At 43.8% G+C, this 25,994-nt stretch overlaps 1 protein-coding gene and 1 non-coding gene across 7 annotated transcripts; both read right to left on the reverse strand.

The window, feature by feature from the left end:
* Positions 1 to 361: 361 nt before the first annotated feature.
* htt (huntingtin) lies at positions 362 to 25,833 on the reverse strand. Of its 6 annotated transcripts, none has more exons than XM_029147286.3 (67): positions 25,449 to 25,833; positions 24,011 to 24,094; positions 23,682 to 23,802; positions 23,530 to 23,589; positions 23,279 to 23,358; positions 22,882 to 23,020; positions 22,594 to 22,735; positions 22,257 to 22,435; positions 21,975 to 22,179; positions 21,629 to 21,676; positions 21,256 to 21,333; positions 20,731 to 21,134; positions 18,710 to 18,839; positions 18,503 to 18,612; positions 18,292 to 18,403; positions 17,925 to 18,062; positions 17,641 to 17,799; positions 17,440 to 17,537; positions 17,209 to 17,348; positions 17,068 to 17,131; positions 16,867 to 16,967; positions 16,546 to 16,692; positions 16,063 to 16,183; positions 15,825 to 15,970; positions 15,476 to 15,660; positions 15,132 to 15,355; positions 14,629 to 14,755; positions 14,434 to 14,558; positions 14,211 to 14,321; positions 13,983 to 14,060; positions 13,256 to 13,479; positions 13,079 to 13,157; positions 12,826 to 12,987; positions 12,687 to 12,742; positions 12,429 to 12,577; positions 12,166 to 12,302; positions 11,969 to 12,085; positions 11,736 to 11,858; positions 11,362 to 11,621; positions 11,122 to 11,264; positions 10,757 to 10,985; positions 10,429 to 10,570; positions 10,128 to 10,307; positions 9,842 to 10,018; positions 9,577 to 9,653; positions 9,349 to 9,484; positions 9,113 to 9,235; positions 8,765 to 8,972; positions 8,416 to 8,561; positions 8,105 to 8,282; positions 7,919 to 8,017; positions 7,641 to 7,825; positions 7,435 to 7,561; positions 7,237 to 7,340; positions 6,938 to 7,092; positions 6,711 to 6,850; positions 6,533 to 6,618; positions 6,317 to 6,447; positions 6,104 to 6,236; positions 5,842 to 5,997; positions 5,545 to 5,735; positions 5,136 to 5,250; positions 4,840 to 5,053; positions 3,249 to 3,357; positions 3,004 to 3,166; positions 2,559 to 2,719; positions 362 to 2,423 (listed from the first exon to the last, which is right to left on the reverse strand). In XM_029147286.3, the coding sequence occupies exons 1-67, from the start codon at positions 25,544 to 25,546 to the stop codon at positions 2,210 to 2,212; spliced, it is 9,483 nt and encodes a 3,160-aa protein (XP_029003119.1). In that variant the 5' UTR covers positions 25,547 to 25,833; the 3' UTR covers positions 362 to 2,209. The 6 variants fall into 6 exon arrangements, with proteins under 6 accessions (XP_029003119.1, XP_029003079.1, XP_029003109.1 ...); XM_029147246.3 differs by having other exon boundaries at positions 3,249 to 3,468; XM_029147276.3 differs by having other exon boundaries at positions 13,079 to 13,175.
* Positions 13,641 to 13,773, reverse strand: LOC114864503 (small Cajal body-specific RNA 14). Its single transcript, XR_003787330.1, has one exon. It is a non-coding gene; the product is annotated as a small Cajal body-specific RNA 14 (non-coding RNA).
* Positions 25,834 to 25,994: the final 161 nt, after the last annotated feature.

The following is a 25,994-nucleotide window of genomic DNA, read 5'->3' on the forward strand; positions in this document are numbered from 1 at the left end:
CAAATCATCATTGTGATTTTTTTTATTGGACCAAAACATGTTCATTATCGTCTGGGTCATTCCTTCAAGTTACAGGAAAATAAGGGCTTAAAGTGAAGAGTATTAAATCAGTTGAAGACGTTGGTCCATGGCCTCCACCTCCATCTCCCTAAACCACAGATTTCTGGGTAATCGTATTACCCCCCACAGGGGTCCCCCACTCAGTCCTTTGCTTTCTTAGGTGTGGATAAGCTGAAATGTTTGTCTATCCTTCCTAATGAATTTAATGATTTAATATTATGAGGTATTGAAGAATCAAAGTTTACGGTCATCCTCATTTGTTTTTCATCAAACAAATGACACTTTGCAGAGACAAGCCCAAACCAGTTCTCACTCTTTTAATGTGATCTGGAGTGTTAATGACAGCTGCAGGAGACAGTCATTCACTGTGTGAATATATTTTATCATGGTCAAAGTAAACCAGTCACATTGCCTTAAAGGTTGTAAAGTAGTAACATGTTCAGCAGCTGGGAAGTTTTTAAATCTCTGTACTGTAGGAAAAATGCATCTAACATGAGACCTTCAAGTTTTAAGTGCTAGATGTCTTTAATATTCAGCACACAGACAATAAATGATGAAATATTTACCATTATCTTCAATTGCAACAATATTTAAAGCTCAACAAAAACAAAACCTGTCACGGTCGTGTGACATCACCATGCTACACTTCCTCGTGTGTTGATTTGTCAAAGCTGCTGTCCGTCACAAAGGTTAAAAGGCTCCCTTTGGATTGTGTTGCATGTCCTTCACATACGCAAGTGTCATAACAACCGTACCCATGGAAATGCTGTATTTAGGACTATGCAAGATCAACGCAGTAATGCTAAGCATGCGTTCAAGCTTTGTGTACAGGACATACATATATTCAGTCTTTTATCTAAGGCAAGTGTATGTACAGAGTAAAGATGCCCAGAACACTCGTAGGCAACACAAGGTCATATCTGAAATAAAAGACTAGAGTATTTTGTAATGATTTCATTTTTCCATTTCCTTAGTGTGTGTTAAGACTGAACAGAAAATATCACATCTTCCATCTATTTAAGATCTCTCTTTACAGTTATTTTATCATGCACCATGGCTTCAATATTACATTTACTTTTTACAAGTAGGTAACTCCATTTAAAGATGACCGAATTACTTCCAGTCACATTACAACAATAGTCACATCTTACATCCTGAGAATTAAAAAAGCAAAGTGGCATCATGTGGGTGCAAGAGAAATAAAACCAGACAGATACTAGCAGTGAAACCACTAGAGGAAATGCTTCGTCCATGTGACGTAAAAAATATGAAGACAACATTTTGGTATTTTTCTGCTGGATGAGTTTCCATTGTTCTGAAAAGTAGATTCACAGGGTCTAAAATAGGTGAAACTAGATTTTATTTTGAAAACGTAGCAGAGCATTAAGCTTTTTTTGTAATACTAACTGCATATACCATCTCAATGGAACGGCCACTGAACGGACGTGGGCGCTGTGACAACTTGGTGAAATAGATTCAAGCTGCTTTTTCTACAGTGACCAATTCAACAGCAACAAACAATTCCTGCTCCTCGTGAAAAAAGGTCCCTATCCTTCTTATACAACCTATTCATCGATGTCATAATGACCACAGCTTAAATATAAAATTTATCTTTGAGCGTGTTGAGCAGGCGTTCCTTTTCCTCAGTGCTCTAACCTCACCCACAAACAGACGCACTGAAATAAATACTTTACACCCCCCCTTTTCACTTTACTGACATCACAACGTAAGTTCTCACAGGAAAATGAACAAATCCAATTTTGTGTTTGATTATTGTACTCATGTTTTCCCTTCAATCATGGTGCTGGGTTCATGGCCACTCATCTCCAGGAACAGGAACTCTGTAGGGGCGGGTGATTGTTGCAGGCAGAACCACATTTTGATGGGTTGCAGCCAGTATGCTGTATGAACCTGCCCATATCCTATTCAAAGACTTTTTTTATTTTACAAACCTTAACAGCTTAAATCTGACAGAGCTCCCTTAGGTTTCACTTACTCACTTCATGGACTTCAGTAGTTCTATTTAATTCTTTTAGATCAGTGGAAGGGGTGAGGCTACAGGATTTTTCTACTCTTTTTAATAAAACATTCTGACCTTCTCCATTACAACTCCAGGGGGAAGGTGTATTTGGACATTTCATTTGACAACTCAGAGTGACGTATCCTGGTGAATTGACCGCAGGCAGCCCAGCAGCTTGTAATAAGGGCTGCCAGGCGAGGCTACGGTCTCAAAGACGGATTGAAAAGCACGGCGGTCCAGCTCTTCGTCAATCTGGTGCCGGTAGAAATCCATGGCCACGAGACAGAACAGGTTGACGTCCACCACTTCACTGGAGCCCATTCGACTGATCACATGTGGCAGTCTGGTTAAGAGGACAGGGAGTCAAGGACAAGAAAGTGCACTAGATGATGGCCTTGTAATGCAGCATCAATATACATGACATAAATAACCCCAGCACTGTCCTGCTCATTGGAATGTATTTCTTATAAAAAGATACAGCGCTGAGATCCACTGGGAGGTGGAAGCAGAAACAAAGAAGCAGGAGAGGCTCCACATTGCCATAGCCACTGGTGTCCTCTGAGTGAAATTGGACAACGAGAGCAGCACCCAATCACGCACCATAGATGACTGGCCTGTAGCATGGAGAGTCTGGAAAACCTGGGGAGGTGTGCAGAGTGGGTGGCAACAGTCACAGGAGGGAAACATGGCCAAACATTTAGAAAAGACAGAAAGGCAGAAAACACGCAGGGAGACTGAAAAATCCATGCAAAATGTTGGTTTGGTGTGTTTTAGCTCATATTTCCAGTTTACCAGCTGCAAGGTTTGATTTTGAAAAATTCAGACATGGAAAACAAAGGCACAATGTCAAATTCCTGCCAAATGCATTATCATTACATAAGATCACTACTTAAATATTTTCTGTTTGAACACTTGCTGCTGACCTTGTAGACAACAGTGGCCATGAATTGCGGGTAAGGCTGCTGATTGGACAGGAACTCTCCGATGACCTTGTTCATGACATCCTGTGGTGGGAAGAAGTCTTCCAGAAACTGGGGCAGAATTCTGGACACTACCCGAGCCTCGCTGGGTAAGCCCTTCCTGATTCTGCAAGACCAGTCCATGAGAAACAGAATGTTGAACTCCACAAACCTATAGAAATAAAATGGTCAGGCGTGTGTGTGTGTACCTGTCGAAGAGGACAGAGATCCTCTCCATGGCAACAATGATGGACTCGCTGTCTGGGGCCTGGGGGTCAGGGTGGGCCGGGCGGCCGGCAGGGCTGGCTTTCTCCTTGCCTGAGGAGAAAGCAACATGACCTGCCGTGACGCCCGCAGCCTCCACTGCGGCAGTGCCAGAGTCAACCTGACCTCTAACCCCTGTCACGTCAGAACCCGACGCAAGCACCGCTGAGAGGGCGAGAGAGGGGAGTGGCACCAGTTGAACCAGTGAGGGGAAGACGTTAGAGGAGGAGTAGGGACACCACAAGAATCAGATCAGAATTTAGTTTTGCTTAAACAAAAAAAAATTTATAAATTTCTGGGAATGACTACTTTGTGGCTAAACACAAAGGTTAAATAGGTTTTCTAAAAGTGACTGGTGCTTCAAGTATAACTTCCTGGATTTATTAAATAGATTAGTCTCTATGGCCTCACATACAGTAGTGTTTGTATTGGAGGCTTACAGTTTAAGAAAAGCCTGGATAGCTCTGGGGGTCGAAGGGATTTTTTTAAGAACATGCTGGAGCTGCTAGGGTTAGTAGAGACCAACATAGGGGTTAGAGGCAGGGTATAGGATGTCTGTTTTTAGTGCTGGGCAGTATGACCAATACATTTGCATGTCTATATTTCCTTTTGACTTTGGCAGTTCTGGTGCATTAGTCTCACTGTCTTCAGGCCACTCTAGAGACAGCCTTGCCTCTCCCGGTTGTTATCGATCCATCATGCTCCCTACTTTGAAAGCTTTACCCAAACAAACAACTACAAATAATGTGTGCCACAGTGTGAATTACTGGATGATCAAGAGGTAGAGCTGTCGCCCACCAATCATGGGATCGGTGGGACGATTCGTGACTCCCCTGGGTCATGTGCTGAAGTGTCAATGGGCAAGAAAGTGAACCCTGCAGTGTTAAAGCGCTTTGAGTACCAGTGAGGTAGAAAAACACCATCCTGGACCACTTACCACCAAGTCTTCCCCCATTTGAATAAGTACAACAGGTATACTGCCCAGCACCAGTACGCATATAATAAGTAAAGAATACATTACAGTGTGTATTACATGCCAGAAAGAAACTGGGATGGAACTGGAAGTATTAATGAAAACGTTGATCTGGAGTGTTAAACATAAGGTTGGATCACACTCAACTATGTTTAGTTCAGAATGGGTTAGTAGTTTAATGAATTCCCAAAAATATAAACGTTTTCTGTTTATTTCATGTTTTATGTGGACTCCATAGTTCTAATCTTGGGTGAAGGTATCCAAGTTTACAGTAGCGATGCCACTAGATCTCACATGCATTGAGAGCAGGATGAAAGCACAAAGAGGAAATGAGACACAGCCTCACTACAGGACAGCAATGGTGCACGGATGTAGGCAACACTAATATGACAACGCATGCTTACTACTGTCAGGTGTTAATGCAGCAGAGTTATCCAGCAAGCTTAAAGCCACAGTGAGTTTGCAGTATATCAAGGAAGTCACGACAGCAATAATGAAAGCACCAGTCATCATGAAGCACATGCTCGAAATTTAGCCAAGATACATGAGAAGGTCTTTCTTACCAGTGTACATGCAGGTGAGCATGAGTCCCAGTGCAGCCATGGCTCTGTGCGGCGACGGCATGTTGACTCTGTCCACGCTCAGCTTCACTAGTGCTTCTCCGTCCACACGGGACAACTGCTCCGACAGCAGGAGTCGCTCCAGGCCTCGCAGCACACAGTGATAGATGATTGAGGGTGTGCAGTCCTCGCTGGCTGACACCATCACACCACATAACTGAGAGACAGGGGCAGTAGAAAGAGAAGATGGGTAAAGGATGTTTCACATGTTTCTAGCACAGGTTTTATTTACTGTATACCTGTATGACTCCAGCCATGAAGTCAGCTCCTACATCCAGAGGGTAGTTTTCCATCATGTAGAAGGCAACTGCACACATCACCAGCACATGCTGCTGGTTATGCAGGTTAACACAGCTGCAAGAGAAACAACAGAGAGAGCAAGTTGGAAAATCTAAAATTACAAATACCTTGTTTAGAAATGTGTAGAGCAGCACCTGGGGGTCAAGAGCTGCACTGCACTGTTTCCACTACATTATTAAGCTGGATAAAACTAAGCGATTAAAAGAACTACTTAAAGAACAGAAGGGGGGCACACGGTGACATTAAGCGCTTTGACTGCCTAGGGCTCTGTCGACATCAGTTTACCTCATCAGATGAGAAAATAAGTTCAGCGTGCTTTTTAGATATGAGCTGGTGGACCCTACTCACTGAGCAATAGCCCGGAGATTGGACAGCAGGTATTCGGACACCGTGGGAATTAACTGCTTGGCTGTGTCATCTAACAGGTCACACTCCAACACATACAGCACCCCATGCAGGGCCCCCATGCGACTGGGCAGGTGGGTGCTACGCAGCGTCGTCTCCAACAGCCGACACACAGGCTCAGCAATTGCTTTGTCCTAAGGATGTACCAGAAATAGGGAATCATCATTACCATCTGTATACAGGTTCCATGCCATCATCTCTATCACTACCACACACACACACACATACACGTCTGCTCACCATGCCCAGCACAGCAGCAGCCTTGCAGATGGCAGGCACCAGGTACTGATTAAGAATCTCATCTTCTGGCGGGTGGAGTTTCTGTAGATCCATCAGGGTGGAGAACATCATGTCGAACTGGTTCCTCTCTGTGAACAGGTCCGACACCGCCAGCAGCTGAAGAATATGGAGAGTGGAGCAAAGTACCAGTAAGCATAATGTTTGATTTAATTAATCTCCACAGGGGATTGTCGTTCACTGATGAAGGTACATCACAGCTCACCGATCGGACCACTTCACTGATGAGGATGGTTGGTGTCCTCCTGTTAATGGAGGAACCAGGGATCAGCCACTGGCTGTAGAGCTCCAGAAGGAACTGAGAACATGAGTGTATGTCCACACCAGCACGATGTTTCCTAAGAGAAAGAGCCAGAGTGGTAGGTCATCACCTGTTCACTGAACAGCAAAGAAATGTCTACATGTTTATTTGTCTAACCTAGAGTTGATGGGAGATACAGGCGGAGAGGTTGGAGCTTGATTGTCTGCCTCATCTTCTTCATCCTCACCCCATTCTTCTTCCCTGAGGGGAGTAATGTTGTTGCCCAGCCACACCGAGTGGATGGAGACCTGAGAGAGGTACACGTTTGACATTACATAATTTAATCAGTCTTCTTTCCTGATATTGGCTTCCCTCTTATTTTAATTATGCTACCTGTCCTAGTTTGTAGTCCATGTTGCCCATCTCTCTTTCTGTGTTGATCTGCAAAAGCAGCTTCTCATGGCTGATCAATGTACCAGCTGCAAAAGACAAGACATATATTCAGATTTTACATATTAAAAAGTGGGCGCCTTGGGGCAAAACAGCATGTTAAACGTGAATAATGCGTTACCTGCAGATGCAGCAGAGAGTGAGGGCACAGGGTCCCAGGCATGGTATGGGTGGTGTGTGTGCACATTATCTCTTTTTGACACCAGAGCCTGAATCTCTCTCTCTACCTCACCCCTGATCACTGCAAGTTTCCTTCCAAACCTGAGATCACACAGGAAAAAAAAGAGGTTAATATTGTACAGGCCTTTTAGGTTGCTACACTGCAACAAGACCATAGACCATAACAACCATGTTTCCAGGGCTTTGAGGCTCTTGTTGCGAGGCTGCTGTTCCAGACAGCTGACCGCAGGGTTCCCAGCAGTGGGTAGAGTCATGGCACTCAGCACCAGGCTGGTTATGGCCTGCACTGCTAACACATTCAACTGAGTACGCTCCAAGTCCTCCTAGAGGCAAAGCATTCAAGTATTAAATCCTATATTTGATTCCAGGATGTGCTGTAGTGTTATTCAAGTACCATGAAGTAACCGATTCTAAAAGTTAGAAGCAGTAAAAACATGTTTAATGACGAAGCATATTTGTGAATATACCTCCTGCTGAGTTTCCTCCTCCTGATCCATAGTGATGGGTTGGGTGACCAGCACCCCCAGCAGAGTAGCCCAAGTCTCTTCAAACTGAGTCCGGCTGCTCCAGCCTAAACGGACACCAGTCATAGTACATGCAGTCAAAACAAATGTGGCATTTGCTGAAATACTGTGCATGTGGATGAAAACAAGAAGTTTCTCTACCCAGTGTGTTGATGCGGTAAAGAAACTCTCTGAAGACATCCTTTTCCTGCAGGAAGTCCACAGGGATCTCAGGCAGTGTTGTGCAGAATTCTCCTCCTGGCTGAGGGGACCAGCCCAGTTTCCAAACCTGCACACAAAGCATTTAAATCTATTAGACTCCAGTCCATCGCGCATCCAAACTGTACGCATTTCTCTCGCACACTCACCAGTGGAGGTACTCTGGTATAGCTGTTGACAAGAGGTAATCGGGAGAGACTTATTACGATGTTGCGCAATGGTGATGTGAGAAAAGCAGGGAATATGCTGTTTCTATGGTGACCCAGGGAGAGAATGCTCTGCAGACCTTCCACCAGCTCTGCCATGATCTCACATGCCTGCCACTCACACATGTCTGCACAGAGAGAAATCCGACGTCAAACAAGTTTTCTTCTTTACATTAGAAGTGTACAACTCAGTTTTACTCAGCCACTAGGGGAACGCTCACAGTTAGCATGAAAATCCACTTCGTCTCCATCAGCATCGCTCTCTGCCTTTCTCTTTTTCTTCTCTGGATGCAGCAGCTGGTCACCGGGACTTACAGCCACTGGGAGACCAAGGTAAAAGGTTTCATCATGCTGTGCCCCACCTCAGGCAAACAGGATATACAAACATATCCTGCTCTCTTGGTTACCTGCAGCTATGATTAGGCGTAGGCAGTAGATGAGTGAGCAAGTGTGCGTAGTGTACTCCTGGGTGGACAGCTTGTTCCACACACACGGCTGCTGCAGAGCAAGACACAGGCAGGACAAAGCCCACTGCAGGTCCACACTGAGGGGCAAATGGTCCTGGAGCAAACGCCACACTACCACCTGGACACAAAGAGTTTAAGAGTCAAAGTGCTTTTTCTTTTATTTTAAAGTATGTTGAATAACTGAAAAACAAATGATTGCATGAGAAATATTAGAGCGGTAACCAGTGTAAGAAACAATAACCCTGTGTTACCTCAGTGGCAGTGCAGGTGAAAGCGGTGATGAGGTGTTCTTTGTCAGGGGGAATATGGAATGAAGAGGGCAGCTGGCTCACACTCAGCAAGTACTGGGACAGAGCTCGGCAGAGCGACAAAACCTTGGGGTAGAAGCCTGGCTCATCTGAAAAAGTGAACGCATTAAGACACTTAGACACTTATCTGACCTGGACAAAAGCCGAGGTTGCACCAAAGGTTTTATAGTTCTGTGAATTAGTTTTTCAAACAGGAATACTACAGTACAGTACAACAAACAGATGACAAATATACAGTAAAAAGGTATCTGTGTGCTCAACTAATGTAAGAGAGCCCTTTAGCATGTCTCACCATAAACATCTGCCAGCTGTTCCCAGTAGGGCTGTGGGTGGGCGGGTGGCAGGAAGGACTGGTGTGGGAGTGGAAGCGACCCAGTGACCCCTGCAATTTGTTCCAGGGTCACCTGCAAGGCAGTCTCCAAGAGGAGTGAGCCCTGATTCCGTGCTATCCGCTGCACGCCCATACTTAAGCATGGACACAACAGGCTGAGGTTGAACTCCTGGAGACAGAAAAGTGTGAAGTGTAGAACAGAACTGTGAAGTCTCATTTATTAGGGGTTTAATTTATTTGATTAAACATTGTGTGAACCTAGAAGAGAACAAATGACCAATGAATTAAGGATTGTTTTGTATCTGTCACCTTGCATCGCATGATGTTTAAGAGATCAGTGGGGGGCAGCTTGGTAAGAAGTTCTGTAGTCTCCAGCAAGCACACATCTCCACAGAGGCAGCACTGAGACTTTACCAGAGTCACATACCACTCCTGAAACAATAAATTTAAGTTGTGTGCAAACCAAGCTTTATTTTCCCACGTTTTCAGAAATGCTCCTTTTGTCAAATAAAATCTAAAAACCCCTAGAGCCCTGAATCCCTCACCTTGTCTGCAATAACCAGTTCAGGGGCAGGTGGTGGATCCCCATCCAAGGGGTGTGGTGTCACAGGAGGTGTGGGGCTGGTGGTGTCGGCAACAGTGGCTCTGAACCTGTCCAGCAGGGAGTAGAACCTCTGATGCCTGGAAAGGGGGAGTAAGAGTAATTGTGTTATTGCTTTGTTAGATGATGTAATGCCTTTACATTTTAAAGCTATGTGAGGTTGAATTGCTACCTCTGAGCCAGGCCACTGCTCTGGAGGTATTCTTGGATTCTGTTTAGTTCCTCCACAGGTAGCTGAGCTATACTGTTCTGCAGGGTTGAATAGCAGATAGCATATAGTTAACTGGGGTAAAAACAAAAATAATACTAATACACCAACATACAATCAAATACATAGGTAAGCTAGTCACACTATACAAATGTTATCTAGATACTTGCCTGGCAGAGCAATACAATTTCATGTTTATAAATGTTTGACTACACACTCTGTACTGTACCTGAAGCGTCTCAGCCAGCAGCATCTCTACTCTACGACACGCCAGTGTGTCCACCATGCGAGCCAGGACCCTGAAGGGTGTATTGAGCAACTTGTCCACATACAGCATCAGAAGGGAGCCAGACTGACTCAGATGAATGCCTTCCAGACACTGCAAGGTCTTCTTCAACATGGTAGGCTGTAAAATATGTGAAAATTAGATAAGGTAAGGTGTATGTTCAGATTTTACTAAAAAAAAATAATAATAATATATGTAATTAACAAAAAAACAACTGAATGAGACTTACTGTTGTGAGGTTGTCACAGCGAGACTGGATGGCCTGGATAAACAAGCCACTAGCAGCTGAGTTACGGTGCACAGCACTAATGAAATCCTGCACTGGAGGCTCGTGGCAAAGGCTGATGAGGTCACGCACGTGGTTCACAATGAGCCAGGTCAAATGTTCTGAGTCGTGGAGGTTCTGACACTAAAAATAGATAAAAAAGGTTTACCTAAAAGCCAACATAAATAACTCCATAATCGGACTGTGATCCCAACCCAACGCAGTTATATTATTTTGTATTCTCCAACATTCTTAGCAGCCTTACCACATAGTCACAGAAAAGGATGAGGGCTCCCCGACGAACAATCTCTCTGTTGACCATTGCTAACTGGCTTTCGGTCTTGTCCTCTTCACCTTCGCCTGACGAATGAGGGCTCAGCAGCTTTGTGCATGACAGGCTGTTTCTCCTGAGACAAAAAAGAATAAAAAGATGGAGATAAGAGGTAGGACAGTGTGCTTTATTTTGCTATAAATGTGCAATCATAGAATGTTATTTCTGATATGCACTAGCTTTACTTTTTTCCTACACTATGTCTTCCTTGCCAGTTGGTGGTGTATGAATAATTCTATAGGATTTCTGTCATTGTTCTTACCTAGGTGTCTGGTGGACCTCAGCCCACCACGAGTAGTTGGTGTAGTTGATGATGAGGAGAACCTGGCACCAGAGCAGAACCAGGGAGGGATGGGTGGTGATGAGAGACTGGACCATGCTGTTCAACCCCTCTAAAGGGTAAAAGAGGTCAGCATCGGGCCCAGTCTGTCCAGTGCCACTCTCGCCCTTCAGGAGACGGCTGGCTGCAGCAGTTATCCTGCGAAACATTCCTGATGGGAAGAATGTTACACGGCTTAAACTTCAGCTTTCAATGAGGATCACGCAGTAGTTCAGGTACATTTAGTGAATTTCGCTGTAAAATGTACTCCCAAGCATTTGATTTCCTTGCAAGCAGCACGTGCTCACCACTTTTGAAGATGTGAATAAGACACATAAGCAATGTGCCCAGCTGCTGGCAGTAGAAGGTGTGCTGCTGTTCTGTAAGATCCACTTTAACCTGTCTAGAGGAAATATGATCCAGCAGAATTCCTACCAGCTGCAGCAGAAACCTGAGGCCCAAAAGGGTGACGATTGAATACACCACAGTGCAAATTATATAACTCAATCCATATGGAAAAAACATATACACAGCCAACACAAACCAACCTGGCAAAGGTTTCCTCAGGCGGGCCTTTTTGATCTTCAGCACTAGAGTCCGGGTTGCTAAAGAGGTCGGCAACAGGTGGGTCATTTGGGGAGGAGCGTTGCCGATGGAGGCGACGGACAGTGGGGCAGGAAAGCAGATGTGGGGAGAGTGAAAGCTCGTGGACCCTGGACATGACTATGTCCTCCGTTGACTGGGAGACGAGCACCCTGAGCACTGCCAGGATGCCAGACACCCAGAGCTGGACTGTGGCTACTGACGCCTAAAAGAAGGTTACATTTGAAATTTTAGCTACAAATCTCTTTTGCAGGGTTTAAAATTCTTTAGAAACTGTTAAGTCTGTTTTTCTGTGACAAACCCCAGTGCAACGTCTCACCATGGTGGCAGGGATGGTAAACATACTCTTGAGCAACATGTCTACAGGTCTGAGGGAGGAGGGCGCCACAGTCTCAAACAGAGTATTCAACACTCCTAGTGCCTCTGGAGAGTCCAGATGCATCTGTGACAACAACACGCATGTCGAAGTTTAAAGACAGTTTCTTTACAAAAAGGTATTTACAGTAAAAAAAGAGACTCATCACCATCATGCACCTCCATACATTATCCTACCTGTTGCTTGGCAATCATAGGAAGCATGACATCAGCGATCTGTCTTGACAATCGCTTCCACTTATCCTCATTCTCTTTGTGACATTGCTGCAGTACAAGGATGAACATCTCCAACACCTAAATACATGTAAAAGCCCACGTGAGGCAAACTGAGAACGTCTATGCATGACATACAGTATGTGTTCCTTTGCACATACCTGATGGTACTGTACGAGTCTGAGCAACATGGAGACCACCACTTCTTTCTGTGTATCCAGCTCTTTGCCTGCATCTGCTTTGTTTGAACCTCTCAAGACAAATAGGTCATGAACTATTGGCTGCAATGCTGGAATGGCTGTGGAGGAAAAAAATAAAAACATTAGAGCTCAGATCGTAAATCCTGAAGGAAATCCAATACAGGACCTCAAGAAAACCTGAAAGAAATGATTACGTATTTGGCTCATCACATCGTTTCTCTCACCGTGCGTGACAGCTTTTCTGCCGCTTGCCATGATGCCGTCACACAGCTGAATGATCTTCGGAATGCTAATGATCTGCTTAGAGTGGTAACGCTCATAAGACAGCAGAACCAGGAAGAAAAAAATGTTGGGAATGATGGCCTCGGAATCTCTGTGGAAGAGCAACAAGAACTATGTCACTTCCTAGGACAAGTTTGTAATGATCAACAGCAAAGTAGTAAGAAACTTTTGCAGAAACAATTAAAGGCACGCAAATTTACCTGAACTGTCCTACTTCAATATACTCAAACTGCTTGAGAACAAAGCCTATGAACACCTAAAAAACAGAAATATTTTCCTGAGTGTGTGAGACTAGATGAGTTAAAGACAATTGCATACATTTTTTTTATATTGTTTAACCTGATCCGAGTCAAGTAAGCAGTAGTTGACTCTGAGCTGCACAAGCTGGGCAAGCAGGTCCAGCACTTGTCTCTGAAGGGCCACAGAGGTGCTGGTGGTGTACTGCTTCAACGCTTTGATCACCAGTGGCTCAAACAGACGAATGTGGTTGTGGATGGCATTCTGGAAACACAAAGAGGCAAACCACAGCTTTAAAACACAGCTCCTCACAGGAACAACCCAAGTCTGGAAATAAAATCTAAAATTTGTGTACCTTGTCTCCTCTGTTGCGTGTTGCATTTGCAATGTTGGACTTCATCTGGATGGACGCTTTTTGCATGACATCAAACCACCTGGTGGACAAATAAGGACTGTTTTGTATACAATTATTTTTCATGTGCACAAATGTGAATGCCTGCTGCTTTAGGAAATATGCATTCCCTGTACCCACCCAGACATGTCCTGCTCCTGATCAGTCTGCACCATATTACGAAGACTGGCGTCGGCCAGAGCTTGGGTGAAGTGTGTGTAAGGGGCCATGAAGCAGTAATGGTAGAGACCTGGTCGCAGGCTTGAAGAGCCAAGACGAAGAGCCTTGCCCTGGGAACGACTGGGCCCACTAAGAACACCTTCGTACTGGGAGGCTAGATTGGTGCCAAACAATGTCTTCAACAGCTAAAGAACAAAAACAAGTCTTTAGCCTCAGGGAAATCAGCTACACAAATTTCCATTATCACCCACTTTTGATATTATATATTTTACACTGCACATTAGCGGTATGTAAAGCAAGTGAAGAAGAGATTTTTTTTTCCTTTGTTCTCTCCTTTGTCAATACGAATGTATGGAACCATCGCACAGGGAAACCAACATCTTTACAGTCCCTGTCGGCAGGAACCAGCCTCACTCTGTGTGGAGTCACAAGGGTTGCGGCACACTACTCAGTGCTGGAACCACACAGACTGACACCACACATACACACATACACATACACATACACACATACACACACACACACACACACACACACACACACACACACACACACACACACACACACACACACACACACACACACACACACACACACACACACACACACACACACACACACACACACACACACACACACACACACACACACACACACACACACACTGTATGTATGATATATTACTGACCTGCTGTACACAAACAGTAGCCATGGTTGGTTCTCTGGAAAAGCAGGACTTGAGGTATCCCAAAATTTCCTCAACACACTAAAAGCAAGCACAAATATATTTTTATATGGACTCCAAAAAACATCAACAACAAAATGCTTATTTCTGCCTATAACATTAGTTACCTACATTTTTTAAAATAAACAAAGCAGTTTGAATTCAGTAAAGAGGATAAAATCAATTGCTTACTTTGCTAATGTCATGTAGTGTAGCCAGCTCCAGCAGCTGAGACAGAACATCTAAGGTGGCACGTAGGAAACCTCCAAATTTCTCCTGACTACTGTGAAGGTCCAACGTCACCTAAGCACCACAAGTCAGTTCAATATAAATATAATATCACTATAAAATTACTGACAATCACCATTTGGGGTACTAATCACTTTGGTTATGAAAGTAAGGATTATGTTTTGACCTTGTAGTTGGCATGAGTAGCTTTGAGGACATCATAGAGCTTGAGGTAGGGCGGGAGGTGGTAGAAGCTGCCAATGGTAGTAGATTTGTTGATCGATGTTGAGCTTGTCCCATCTGCTGGCCTACCTGCTCAACGACAAAATATCCTAAAAAGCCTGAAACGCTTATGCTGATGTGTAGTCAGGTGTGTATATACCTGTGTTAAGCTCATTGCTTTTTTTGGGGCTCATGGGGGCAGCACTGGATTCAGCAGCGTCCTTGTCTTTGCCCTTTCTCCGGATGGGACTGAGGGAGGGAGTGTTGCTCAGAGAGGGAAGGCTGGCCTACAAAGCAAAAAAGAACAGATAAAAAACTAAATGCAATGCAGTGCAATGACCCTCTTATATATATGCAACACCTGTTTTTACCTGTTTTAACCATGAATGCTTGACGAGTCAGTTCCAAACGTTCTCAGACTATTTCACACATTTAACTCACAGCAGTAGACTGTCTATAGCAGATGCTATGCCATGTGATGCATATATCAGAGGATGACACATGCAAAGTAATCTGGGGAAATCAGTGTTTTTTATATTGCACACTGTAAGAATCTGAATATTTGTGTAGTAACATACTACATAGATCATTAACAGAAACACAGGGTACTATATAGATCATATACAGAAACACAGGCTTCTAGTTAAGATTTATCAGTGTCACCTTCACTGCTGGTCCAGGTGGTGTGTCGTCCAACACATGGGCACAGATGTTGAGGACCTTCAACAGGTGGGAAAAGAGCTGCTCAACCATGGCCACAAGGGCATGCTCTGAAAGTGCCGCCCAGGGTTCCTCCATCTTATTTGGACCCCCACTGGTGTTTGTGCTCCCACTGCTGCCATCCTCCTCGCCAGCCCAGGGGTTGCGCAAGCATTTAGGAGCAACAGCTGAAAAAATGATCATGTAGCAGATCGATTATTGCAAACAAAACACTTAATCAAGTCTACAAATGAAGAACAATATTAAGCTATACATACTATATTTTGTAGAATTACTGTGGTACCCACCAGCAAGCAGATTGCTAGAAAGCAAGAGTGCATCCTGGTGTGCAGAGAGATCCAAAGGAAACCAGGCAGAGGAGAGTAAAGAGAGGACCATGTTGGCCATTCCCACCGTTAGGCTTCTACGCTCAGCATCAGGTGTCGATGAAGAGTTTGTTGAAGATCCTGATGCACTGATGGACTGTGACAAACTGCAGAGCACAGAGAAGGACGGCAGATGATAGAGATTAAAGAAAAAACAGCTCTTGAAATTAAGAGAAGCAATAATATGTTATTTGTTATGTTGTAATTGTAATTATATGGCATTGTTAGTATAACAAACATTACAAATGGACAAAACAGGGATTTCACAAACCTTAGGGCCCTGCCTCTGCTGCGGTTGAGGCTGGAGCGAGAGGAGAAGTTGCTACTAGAGCTGACATAGCCACAGAGCCAGCCTGTGCTCCAAGTGCACACTGGGAACTTTGAAGTCAGGAGGCACAGGGCCTCACAACAACCAAACTGTAGAAAGACACAGACATAATATTTAAAAAGAAATGACAAAAGTATATAGACCATTAACCTTCCAAACAGTAATCAACAAAGATTCTCACAGTTAGGGCTCTGGAAGTAGAGGAGGTAAGAGCATGGGCGATGGCGCCAACAACTCTGGACAAGTTGTTCTCCAAAGTAACATCAGACATGGCACTGGACAGGTTATATCCTCTGTATGTCCTAGCAGAGGGGGTAATAGAACACAATGTTTTTGTCATGTCACTTTGATTTTATTTGAAGGAGCAGTTGTGGCTCATCCAAAGCAGAACTAATGCAACATGTCACACAGTGACAGTGACAGTGTTTAAATACTGTATTTCTATTCTTTAAAACTGCTTTAAATCACGAAGAATGTGTGTATGACATGCAAATGATGGACCAACATGCTTCACTCAAAAAATGTATTTAAAACACATAAGTTAAGGAAAATTAATTGGATTAACTTAATTAACAACACGAATGCCAGGCCAATAGGGATGCATTTTTAAATAAATCACAATATCTAGCTCAAAGATGTGACCCCAGCATGAGAGTGAAAATACCTTGTTATTGTGCTAACTGTGAACTGGGAGGGAGGTTGTGTCTCATGCATAAGCAGCTGTAGATACACTGAACTTTGGTCCCGGGCAATAGCCACCACTGGGTCCACCTGGCCCTGGTCACAGTCATAGAATAACTTAAGAACAAGCCTGGCAGAGAGAGGCAACAGAGGCAGACATGGATTAGATCACAGAAATAGAAACAAATTCTGTGACATTAAACATACAAATATCAAGTAAGACTGTACTAAAAGAATAAAAATCAGCAGCAGCAACAAAATATATCACACACTCCATTTTTTTTAAAGACCGTGTGTACAGTACCTGCTTATAGCAGAGGCAGCCACATGCCGCACTCTTGGATCATCATCTCCCAACAGATGGATGAAAACATCCTTGAGGACTCTGTCCTGCAGCCTCAGTTGCTGGAGAGAGAGAGACAGTGTGTGTCAGAGAGACAGAGTGAGGGAGGTGTAGTTAGTGTGCAAACTAACTAATACATTTACCATTGAATGGAGCACCTACCCCAGTGTAATGATGATCTCCTTTGTGCAAACTCTCAGTTTTCCTCTCCAGGAAACTAACCAACCTAAAAACACAGGGAAAATATTGATATTTGTTCGCACTAGCAAAATACCTAACAAAAAAAAAAATAATTTATCATACCGGAAGTCCATCTCAGCCAGGGTCTCCAAGAGCTCAGTCCGAACAAGCCAATAGGAAGAGTCCTTCAGAGACAGCAAGTCTATCGCCAACTGCAGGCCGAGCTCACTTATGGTACTGCTGCATACTGTCATTAAGCAATGCTGAAAGACACATTAAAAACAAAAAGGTCACACTCAAACACATGGTACACACAGTAGTAAAACACTTGTCTAGTCCAGTGTCCAGCCTTACTCTCACTGCTGAGCACCCCATCTTGCAGGTGACGGAAGATTCATCTTTCAGAGATTTGTGAAGCAAAGGCATCAAGTCCACCAGGGACAGAGGGTTACCTGGAGTGGAACAGGTCCAACAGGCACCATAAGTACACTCCCTGAGCATCTACCACAAATACAAATGCACCCATCGCTCGCTCGCTTGCCACCTCTCTCCCACCTGTTGCACTGCTCACACCGGCCAGCCAGGTGTGTATGTTGTAACGCGTTTTGGTAAGCGCCGCCTGAATGATGGCTCCACAGAGTATAGCTGTGGCCCCTCTGATCTGTGGGTCTCCATGGTCAATGAGGCCCAGCACGTCACTAATATACTGCTGCTCTGCAGAGACAGAGAACAAAGCGTGGTCAAAGAAAGTGCTAACACTGCATAAATGTCAATAATAACATTTCTACTGCAAACCCTTTTTTCCCCCACATAAGTTCAGGTGCCTCAAATATGTGTACCTTCGGCTGGAATGCCGTCCAGCGGCTCCAGGTAGAGGGAATTAAAGAAAGCTTCAGGGTGCAGCGCTGCTGCTGCCCCTACACAGCTGACTGCCAGGGCCTTGACGCTCACTCTCACCTCTTTGTCAGGTATTAGACCTGCAGAATCACAAGACCACCTACGGTTAGAATTGAACTTCCAGGTCCATATGCTGTGTTCATTTCACATCATTTAGATTGTAATTACAACAGCAGAGGCCCACTAAACTAGTGTGTATGCTCATACCATTCTGCCAATATGTTCTCACCCAAATTCCATAACAACCACATCCCTGTAGGCTTCACATTCACAAAAATGTATCTAAATCATTTTTTGATGAACTTTTACCATTTTTTTGTCCTGTCAGTAGAAAGGAAGCAGCAAGAAGTCGCACACAGTGCACCAGTGGCTCCACCCCTTGGTCTGTGTAATGACCAATTGGACCCTTTATCCGCGACGGCTAACGCACAAAGAGAGAAGTAAGACAATTGGATCAATTTGTCGCTAACTTGCCTTAGCTTTCACTTACAGTGTGAGAAGCTGGCATTTAGGTTTTTACCTTGTTGTCAGGTTCTGCAGGTTCATCCTTTGGTATAAAGCGGTCAACGCTGCCATCTGAACCTTGCCGGTTGTGACCTCGGCCGTCGAAAAGATGCGGCTTGCTCAGAGCTGTAAACAAAACACACACCGAGACCATAAGTGTGAATCTGGTAGAGGATCAATAAGCAGAGGGCAGTCTTGAACAGCAGGCTGTAGACAAACATACCCAGTGCTGACTGCAGGAATGGGGGTTCTTGTCGTTCCTCCTGGGAGGAAGGTGCTGCTCCATCATCTTCTTCATCCTGTAGTGTTCCAATCTGCATTCCAGAATACTGACTCTCACTGCCATCTAGCACCTGGGAACACACACGTATACATCTCTAATAGGGCATTGAACTTAGCTTCACAGCCCTTATACACCAATTACAACACTCTGACTTGCAGACACCACATGCAGACACCTAACGACTTTTACCCAATTCATTCCTGAGTTATACTTGCTGGGTTGAAGACAAAAACACAAAGCAAATAACTGAAACTGCAAGTCAAAACAGGTCCTTGTAAAACGTTAGCTGGGTCATGCTCACATCAAACAAAGCAAATCAACTGCATATGGGATGAAGCATGGGTCCTGTGTGGTTGTGATAGTGTACTAAAGAAAGGTAAAGAGTATTATAAGAGGTCTGTACAGTAGAGTTCAGTAAATAAATGTTTTATTTTTATTTAAGAGAAAACCAGATCTGTGAAGAACTATTAACACATCCATGCTTCTAATTTTGGGTTTCTATTTTCTTATGCTTTACACACAAGCATTTCATTTTTGAAAAGGAATCACTAGATATTAAGGAAAGAGGGCAAGGGAAACAATTCGACCAACCCAAGGAGGAGAAAAAGCAGGGCAAATCTTTTGCATGGGTTCAGACGAACAAGTGGACTAAGGGAGAAAAAATGAATAAAATCTAAAGATTCTAGACAAGCAAGCATCTCCCACTGTGATCCAAGTGTCCAATTGGCTGACCTTGTCACTACTGCTAGAGGAGGAGGAGGTGGCATAGAAAGAGGAAGAGGAGGAGGAGGACACAGAGAAAGAAGATGATGTTGAAGAAGAAGCAGTGTAGGCAGAAGTGTCGTTGTCTGTGACATCAGGTGGAAGAGCTTCCCCAGTGGAAAGTGGTGAGGGCGGTGACGGCTCAGTCACCCGCGCCAGTGATGTGCGCGACTGCGACGAAGTGAAAAGGATAAAGGAGAGGGAGCATACAGGCAGAACCATTAGAACTGATGGTGTCAGACCTCAATGTGGGTTTTGGGAGGAAGGTTAACTTGCTTTTGTCCAAATGATCAATAAGGCCCAATATGACATCTTCCTAGTGATTCTGGATGACTACTTAATAAGACAGTGAGTCTGTTATGTTGAGTGTAGCAATAATTTAAGTTTAGTTTAAGTTTTAGTTTAAGTTCTGTTTGTTTAGTCATCCTTAACACTGAAAATCTTTAGAAGATAGAGAAAAATCAGAGCCACCTGCTTGCAAAAACAAGACAAGGCAAGTATGCAGCTGATTTAAAATTTGACTTGATTGATGATTCAACACTACTTAAGTTAATAACTCCTCATAAAAAAACTGCAGTAAATAAATAATGATACTGATTTCATACATATATAATTATTTTAATGAACACACTAAAGGACTATTACAACACCTATGATTTTAATTTGTTGAATGAAGGATTTTAAGTGAATGGCCATTTTTTTCTGTACTTTAAAGTATAACCTACAGTGAAAACATGAGGTACGGCATGAAACAAAATAATGACTGGTGTCAAAAGGATTCAGCAGAATCTGTCCATGCAGTCTGTCAGTGATGCACTACATGCAAAAGTGGTCATGGTGCACGTGGAAACAAAAGTGGAAATTTTGACATTTGGCTGAAGACAACTATACTGTTATGGGCATTAGGATTCAGAAGAATTACAAGCCAATTGTGACTTCCAGTGTCCAAGAAAACACTGTTGCAAACAAGAAAAAAACAATCTTAAAAAGAGGGAACGCTCTCCAGGTCCAATATCTACCTTCTCACTGCTATCAAGGGTGATCAAACTCATCATGGATCAACTACAGCCCATTACACGTTTGTGGGTACTGGCAACCATTAGGGCAGTGCACGTGCACACGTGGCAGAGGGCAGTAGATTGAGATCAAAAAAAAAAAAAAAAGGAGTAATCTCATCATCTCACCCCCCACACACTCACCAGTTCTGCTACGTCAGAGGGGGTGATGGCTGAATCCGGTCCCTCTGTGGTAGTTTGTGAAGAATCGCTTGGTGGAAGGGAGCGATCATTAGTACCCAGCAGGGTTCCACCTTCTCCCAAAGGCCCTCCCTCTGGCGTAGCATTCTCTGGGGTGGTGTAGTCAGCCGTCTCAGGTGTAATATTGGCCCCCCCGCTGGAGCTCCGGCTTAGCATTTCCTCCTCATTGTCATTGGGTGATTCGGGAGTGTCAGATGCAGAAGTGCCGCCCCCTCCGCCACCCTGCTCTGAGGAGGCGCTGAGATCCACGGAGTCGCCAGGTTGCAACGTGTGCTGCGAGGAGCGTGGCTGCTCAGTGATGATGTCCACCTGGGCTGTAGACGAGGTGTCTGCACCAACAACTGACGCTGAGGAAAACACAAAACACTTCACTGCCAAGTGCCAGTACCACCTAATTTTAACTGTAATGTCCAGTAAGTAAAAGTGCACAGTCCCCACATATATACATTGTGCCTCACTGTTGCTTACCCGTGAAGGCTCCTGTGGTGACATCTGTCTTCTCAGGGTCATCTTCCAGCCCATCCTCCTCTCCAGAAAGCATTTTACCTGGTCACAGAAGATTTAATTTTAATAATAAGAACATCAGCATTAACACCTGCTTAAGATAAAGAAAGACAGTAAAGCCCAGGTGTGGATTGACTGGTGCCTCATTGAATGCATTCAAAATGAAAACTAGAAGTTGCCTCATATGCATCTGTTATTGGAGATGTTATCAAAATTTAAATCTAAATATCTAAAAATCTGTATTTGTCTGCAAAGGTTTATTCAAAGAAGGTTGCATTTTCCCAAACCCTGTGCAGAAAATTATTAAGAGAGAAGATGAATAGGCTACAGTAGTCACCTCTCTGCTTCCTGAGAAGAAGCGGACTGCTGGAAGAACCTCCCCCTGCTGCAAATGGCAGGAAACAGGAAGTAGGAGGAGGGGTGAAGAGAAAAGCAACAAAAAAATCTCTGAAAGACTCGTTAAATACAGGTCACAAGACAGGAGTGAGCAAGCAAGTAAATAACACGAAGCATAGCAGCAACAGAAACAGAGCACCAACCCAGTGTGATTCTGGCAGTTTGTCAGTGTGGGTTAATCAATGAAGAGCCCCCTGAAGCAGACACCCTTGCATTTCAAATGAGTAAGCAAATAAGACAAGTGCACTCGCCACTTTACATTGGACAGTTCTGACTAATGTGTTTACCAATGAGTTCGAGGATGCTGCTGGAGCGGGCACGGCTCTCTGTGTCCTGGCGAAACACTGTGGCATGTGGAATGCTGCCAGCACTGATGAGAATGTGCAGGAGCTCTGGTGGAGGTGTTCTGAACATCTGCTGCAGGAGCTCCAGAGCAGCTGTGACTACATTGTGATCCCAGTGCTGTGTGCAGTGCAGGGTAAGCTCGTACACCTTTGAGAGATAAACCGAAATAAGTGATTTTTCAATTTCAAACAATCTTTACAAGATACACACCCTTTTCTGTTTACCTGTAGGAGTTGTTCAGGCGTCGGCTGTATGTCAGCCTCCTTTCTCATGACTCCAAAACTTCCTTTGAGGCTAGTGTTTTTGACTTGTTGCTGCAGCAGAGGCATCAGATAGCGAAGTGTTAATAGCACCCCCAGTATCAGATGGCTGGGGTGCTCTTCATCCACTGGAACTAACAGACCTGGAAATAGGGAGGACCAGTGGTCAGAATTTTTGTTTCCCAGCTCCATCGTGTGGATTGCAGCTGAAAATCACCATTGGCACATTGTAGCATTCAAGTTACAAATGTGTCAGGATATGAAACATCAGACAATCACTGTGAATGTGTCTGTGCCTTACCAAGCAGAACATTAAGAAGCCAGGTATAGAAGTAGCTGGTACATCTGGAGTGTTGGCAAACGCTAACGGCTGAACTGGCTGCTGTCCGCCTGATGGTTGGAGAGCTGGAGTTCAAGTTAGCCACAAACGCCTTCAGCAGTACCTGCAAAAAAAACAGGTGACAATTTAGGTGGATGCAATAAAGATAAAAATGAAAACAGAAAACCTTTGACGTCCTCCAACATTTGGAAATTATTTGAAAAAAAATGACCTGATTTATTTAATTTATTTAAAATTTTATTTTTATACCTTGATTTCTCCGTCGTTGGCAAAGTGCCCCAACGCCACCATAATCTTGGGCATTGCTGCAGCCAGCGTTTCTTGCACCATCTCCTCCTGCCTCTTAGTGATTCTAGTGAGGCATGGCAACAGGTTGACCAGGTAGGGTCTACAACGAGAGAGAGATAGAGGAAAACTGAATGTTTGAGAAAAAAAAAAACAAAACGGTAGCAATAACGATCACAAAATAAGATAAAATGCTGCATAAGCATAAAACGTTAAACCTTTGACAAAAACTGTTTATTCATGTCTAAAACTAACTTACCTTTGTACATTACAACTATCTTGGACTGCTCGCATTAAATAGCGTAACGTTTTATACTGATGTGAATGTGTAAAGAAGCTTGTCAGGTGTTTGAGAGTCTACCTGCATTTCTGTGGTCTGATGAGGTGGGCAAGCTCAGCAAACCTCCACAAAGCTGCCCTTAGACTCCGAGAGGCACCGTTCTATGGAGGTGCACAGAGCAGTGTCATAACACCAAGTACAGCTGTTGCACTAATGACTTTTAAGGGTACACATCCAAGCATGGCATTTTCAACCCAAAAGAAACAAATTCAAACTTGAGTCACCAGTGATTAAGCATGGTCGCATGACAAAGTAACTCACAACACCTTCACCTTTTTAATTTCTTTGTACAACTCCAGCTGCAGCCTGGGCAGGTTGGAGTCCATCAGAGCCTGGAGAGAAATAGAACAAATAACAATCCTGTACAATGAAATACATTACACAAACCCAGACAGAGACTAACGGTTGAAATCTTGGTTCTTACTTTTATGATTTTATTCAGGCACTCGTCAGCCACCATGCGGACATCTGATTCACTGTCGTCAGTGCAGAGCAAGAACATCTCCATGGCGATGCCCAGTAGTTTTTGAAACTCTGGAGATGTTCTGCTCCCAGGACCATAAAAAGAAAGGTTAGGAAAATGTGTATACATTATGCATTTATGTCTATACATCTTCATAACTTTTAACAGTTATAGTTAGTGTATGTCAATTACTACACAAATATTATGTAAACATACAGTGTAGATTGAAGAACATGATAGTTGTTATCACACAGGTCATTTTCAGATTAGAAGTCAAACGCTACTCTTACCTTAAAGACTGAGCAACAATGTTTTCACATATTGTCAAACAGTGGGTAACCCTGTCTTTTTTTGTGGTAGCCTGTTCCTTTTTCCTGTGAAAAAGAAAACATGGGAGGCATGAATACAAGAGCAGAGAGAATGGTGAAGTCAAATAAAGCTTTTGATCATAGTCAAAGAAATTAGTCATAGAAAGACAGAATAGTATTATTAATATTGAGTTCTTAACAATGTATTCAACTTACAGAAGCTGCTCTCAACAGTTACAAAAAACTTAAAGTAAAAGTAAAAGCATGTACTTTATGGTCTCCATAAGAATTTATTGCAGTTGTATTACACTACACGGTTTTTATGCTGGGTGTGTCTGATTACTTTCTAAATTCTACAGCCACATGGGAAATCATAAAACAGTGCATGGCAAAGAACAGTGTGTTTAACGTGATGCAATGTTACACTGAGAATAAAAACAATCTTGTGGGAGCAAAATATCTGCAGCTGCTTTCCATCAACTTGCCCAATAAAAGAGCAGGGTATCCCTTATTAACTCAGCACATTTAAACATGTTCTAGTTCTATTCAAAATAAGCTTAGATTAGGTAGACTAGACTCAAATAATAGCACATGTTCTTGGAAAGAGAATGCCCAGTAGATTAACTGTAGACAGTAAATACAGATTTCTACTTTTAGGATCAAGGTTGTAAAGACGAGCCGCTTCAGTTTCGAGTATGATTATAAATTCATTTCGCATTCTTCCTAAACATATGATTATACAAATCCCCTTGGCACGACAGACTAGTTCGAATTCCTAGATGTGAAAACGGACTAGACTGATGGTGTACGTGTTTCAAGAATGAAAAGCTCGCTCCTTAATCTGAGGCTAAAGCGCCTTCTGATGCACGGATCAGGACAGAGAGCCAATGAAGGCTGTCCAGGCGGTTATCATAGCGCACCTGATCCGAGGCACAAGCGGTTTTCATATCTGGATAACTGAACATTCCCTACGTCATATTACGCTCAAATTGACAACACGGCCGTGTTTTCAGTAGTCATGTTCTCCCATGACAATTCATTAAGTAGACAGTGAAGCCGTGAATTGCTCCCAAACCCTTTTATCTGGTGCGTGGGCATCAATTTGTGGGCGCTTATTACGTCGGCCATCATTGAGCTACTGTAGTGCTTAGCAGACGTTCACATGACGCTAGCGTCAATTAACATCAGGGGAGGAGGCTTCGTTAACAATTACTGCAACGTCTACAAACCGTTAGGGTGAGAAAAATACAGAGACGTGTACACAACAAATTAGGTTACGGTTGATAGCTTTAAGCTAACTTTTGGCTAAATCTCAGGTTATGAGGCAAACTGTAACTTCAGCTAGCGAGCTAAGCACTAAGCTACCAGCGCAGCGACTGTTAGCATGCTATACAAACACCGCTGGACAAAATGCACTTACTGCCTCTGAACCAGCTCCTCTGCGGTTGGTGGCCCCTGTTGCTGCTGGAATGACTTCAGAGACTCAAAGGCCTTCATTAGTTTCTCCATGGTGGCCATTTTAGTGATCAATAGTAGGCAAGCTAGCTTCGCTTGCTACTATTTACTATGTGGGCTAACCAGCACAGCAATGACAAGTAAACACACGGAGAGAGCAAGTGGTGCGTAGTACGACGAGAGTGCTAACACTGCTCGTGACCACCACCGGCTCTCCGCCTTATTTTCGTGCAAGATATCTCCTATTCCTTCACAATACTATTGTCAGATAAACAAAATGAGGGTTCATAAGAAGCCATCCTTGATGCGGCGCTGCGCTCCCCTTCCAGCCACACCAGGAAGTAGCATTTGTGACAGAGTCACAGAGAGGAGGCGGGTGCAACGTCAGCGGCCAATCAAACGGCCGTTTTACGGTGCACGAAGAGCAACGAGCCAATGAGTGACGGCTTTTTTCTTTTGTTGTTTTTCTTGCAGTCACGGGATCGCTGAAATCCTGATTTCGAAAACAGAT

The sequence above is a fragment of the Betta splendens genome, chromosome 1 (assembly GCF_900634795.4).
Source record: "Betta splendens chromosome 1, fBetSpl5.4, whole genome shotgun sequence".
Classification (NCBI taxonomy): Eukaryota; Metazoa; Chordata; class Actinopteri; order Anabantiformes; family Osphronemidae; genus Betta; species Betta splendens.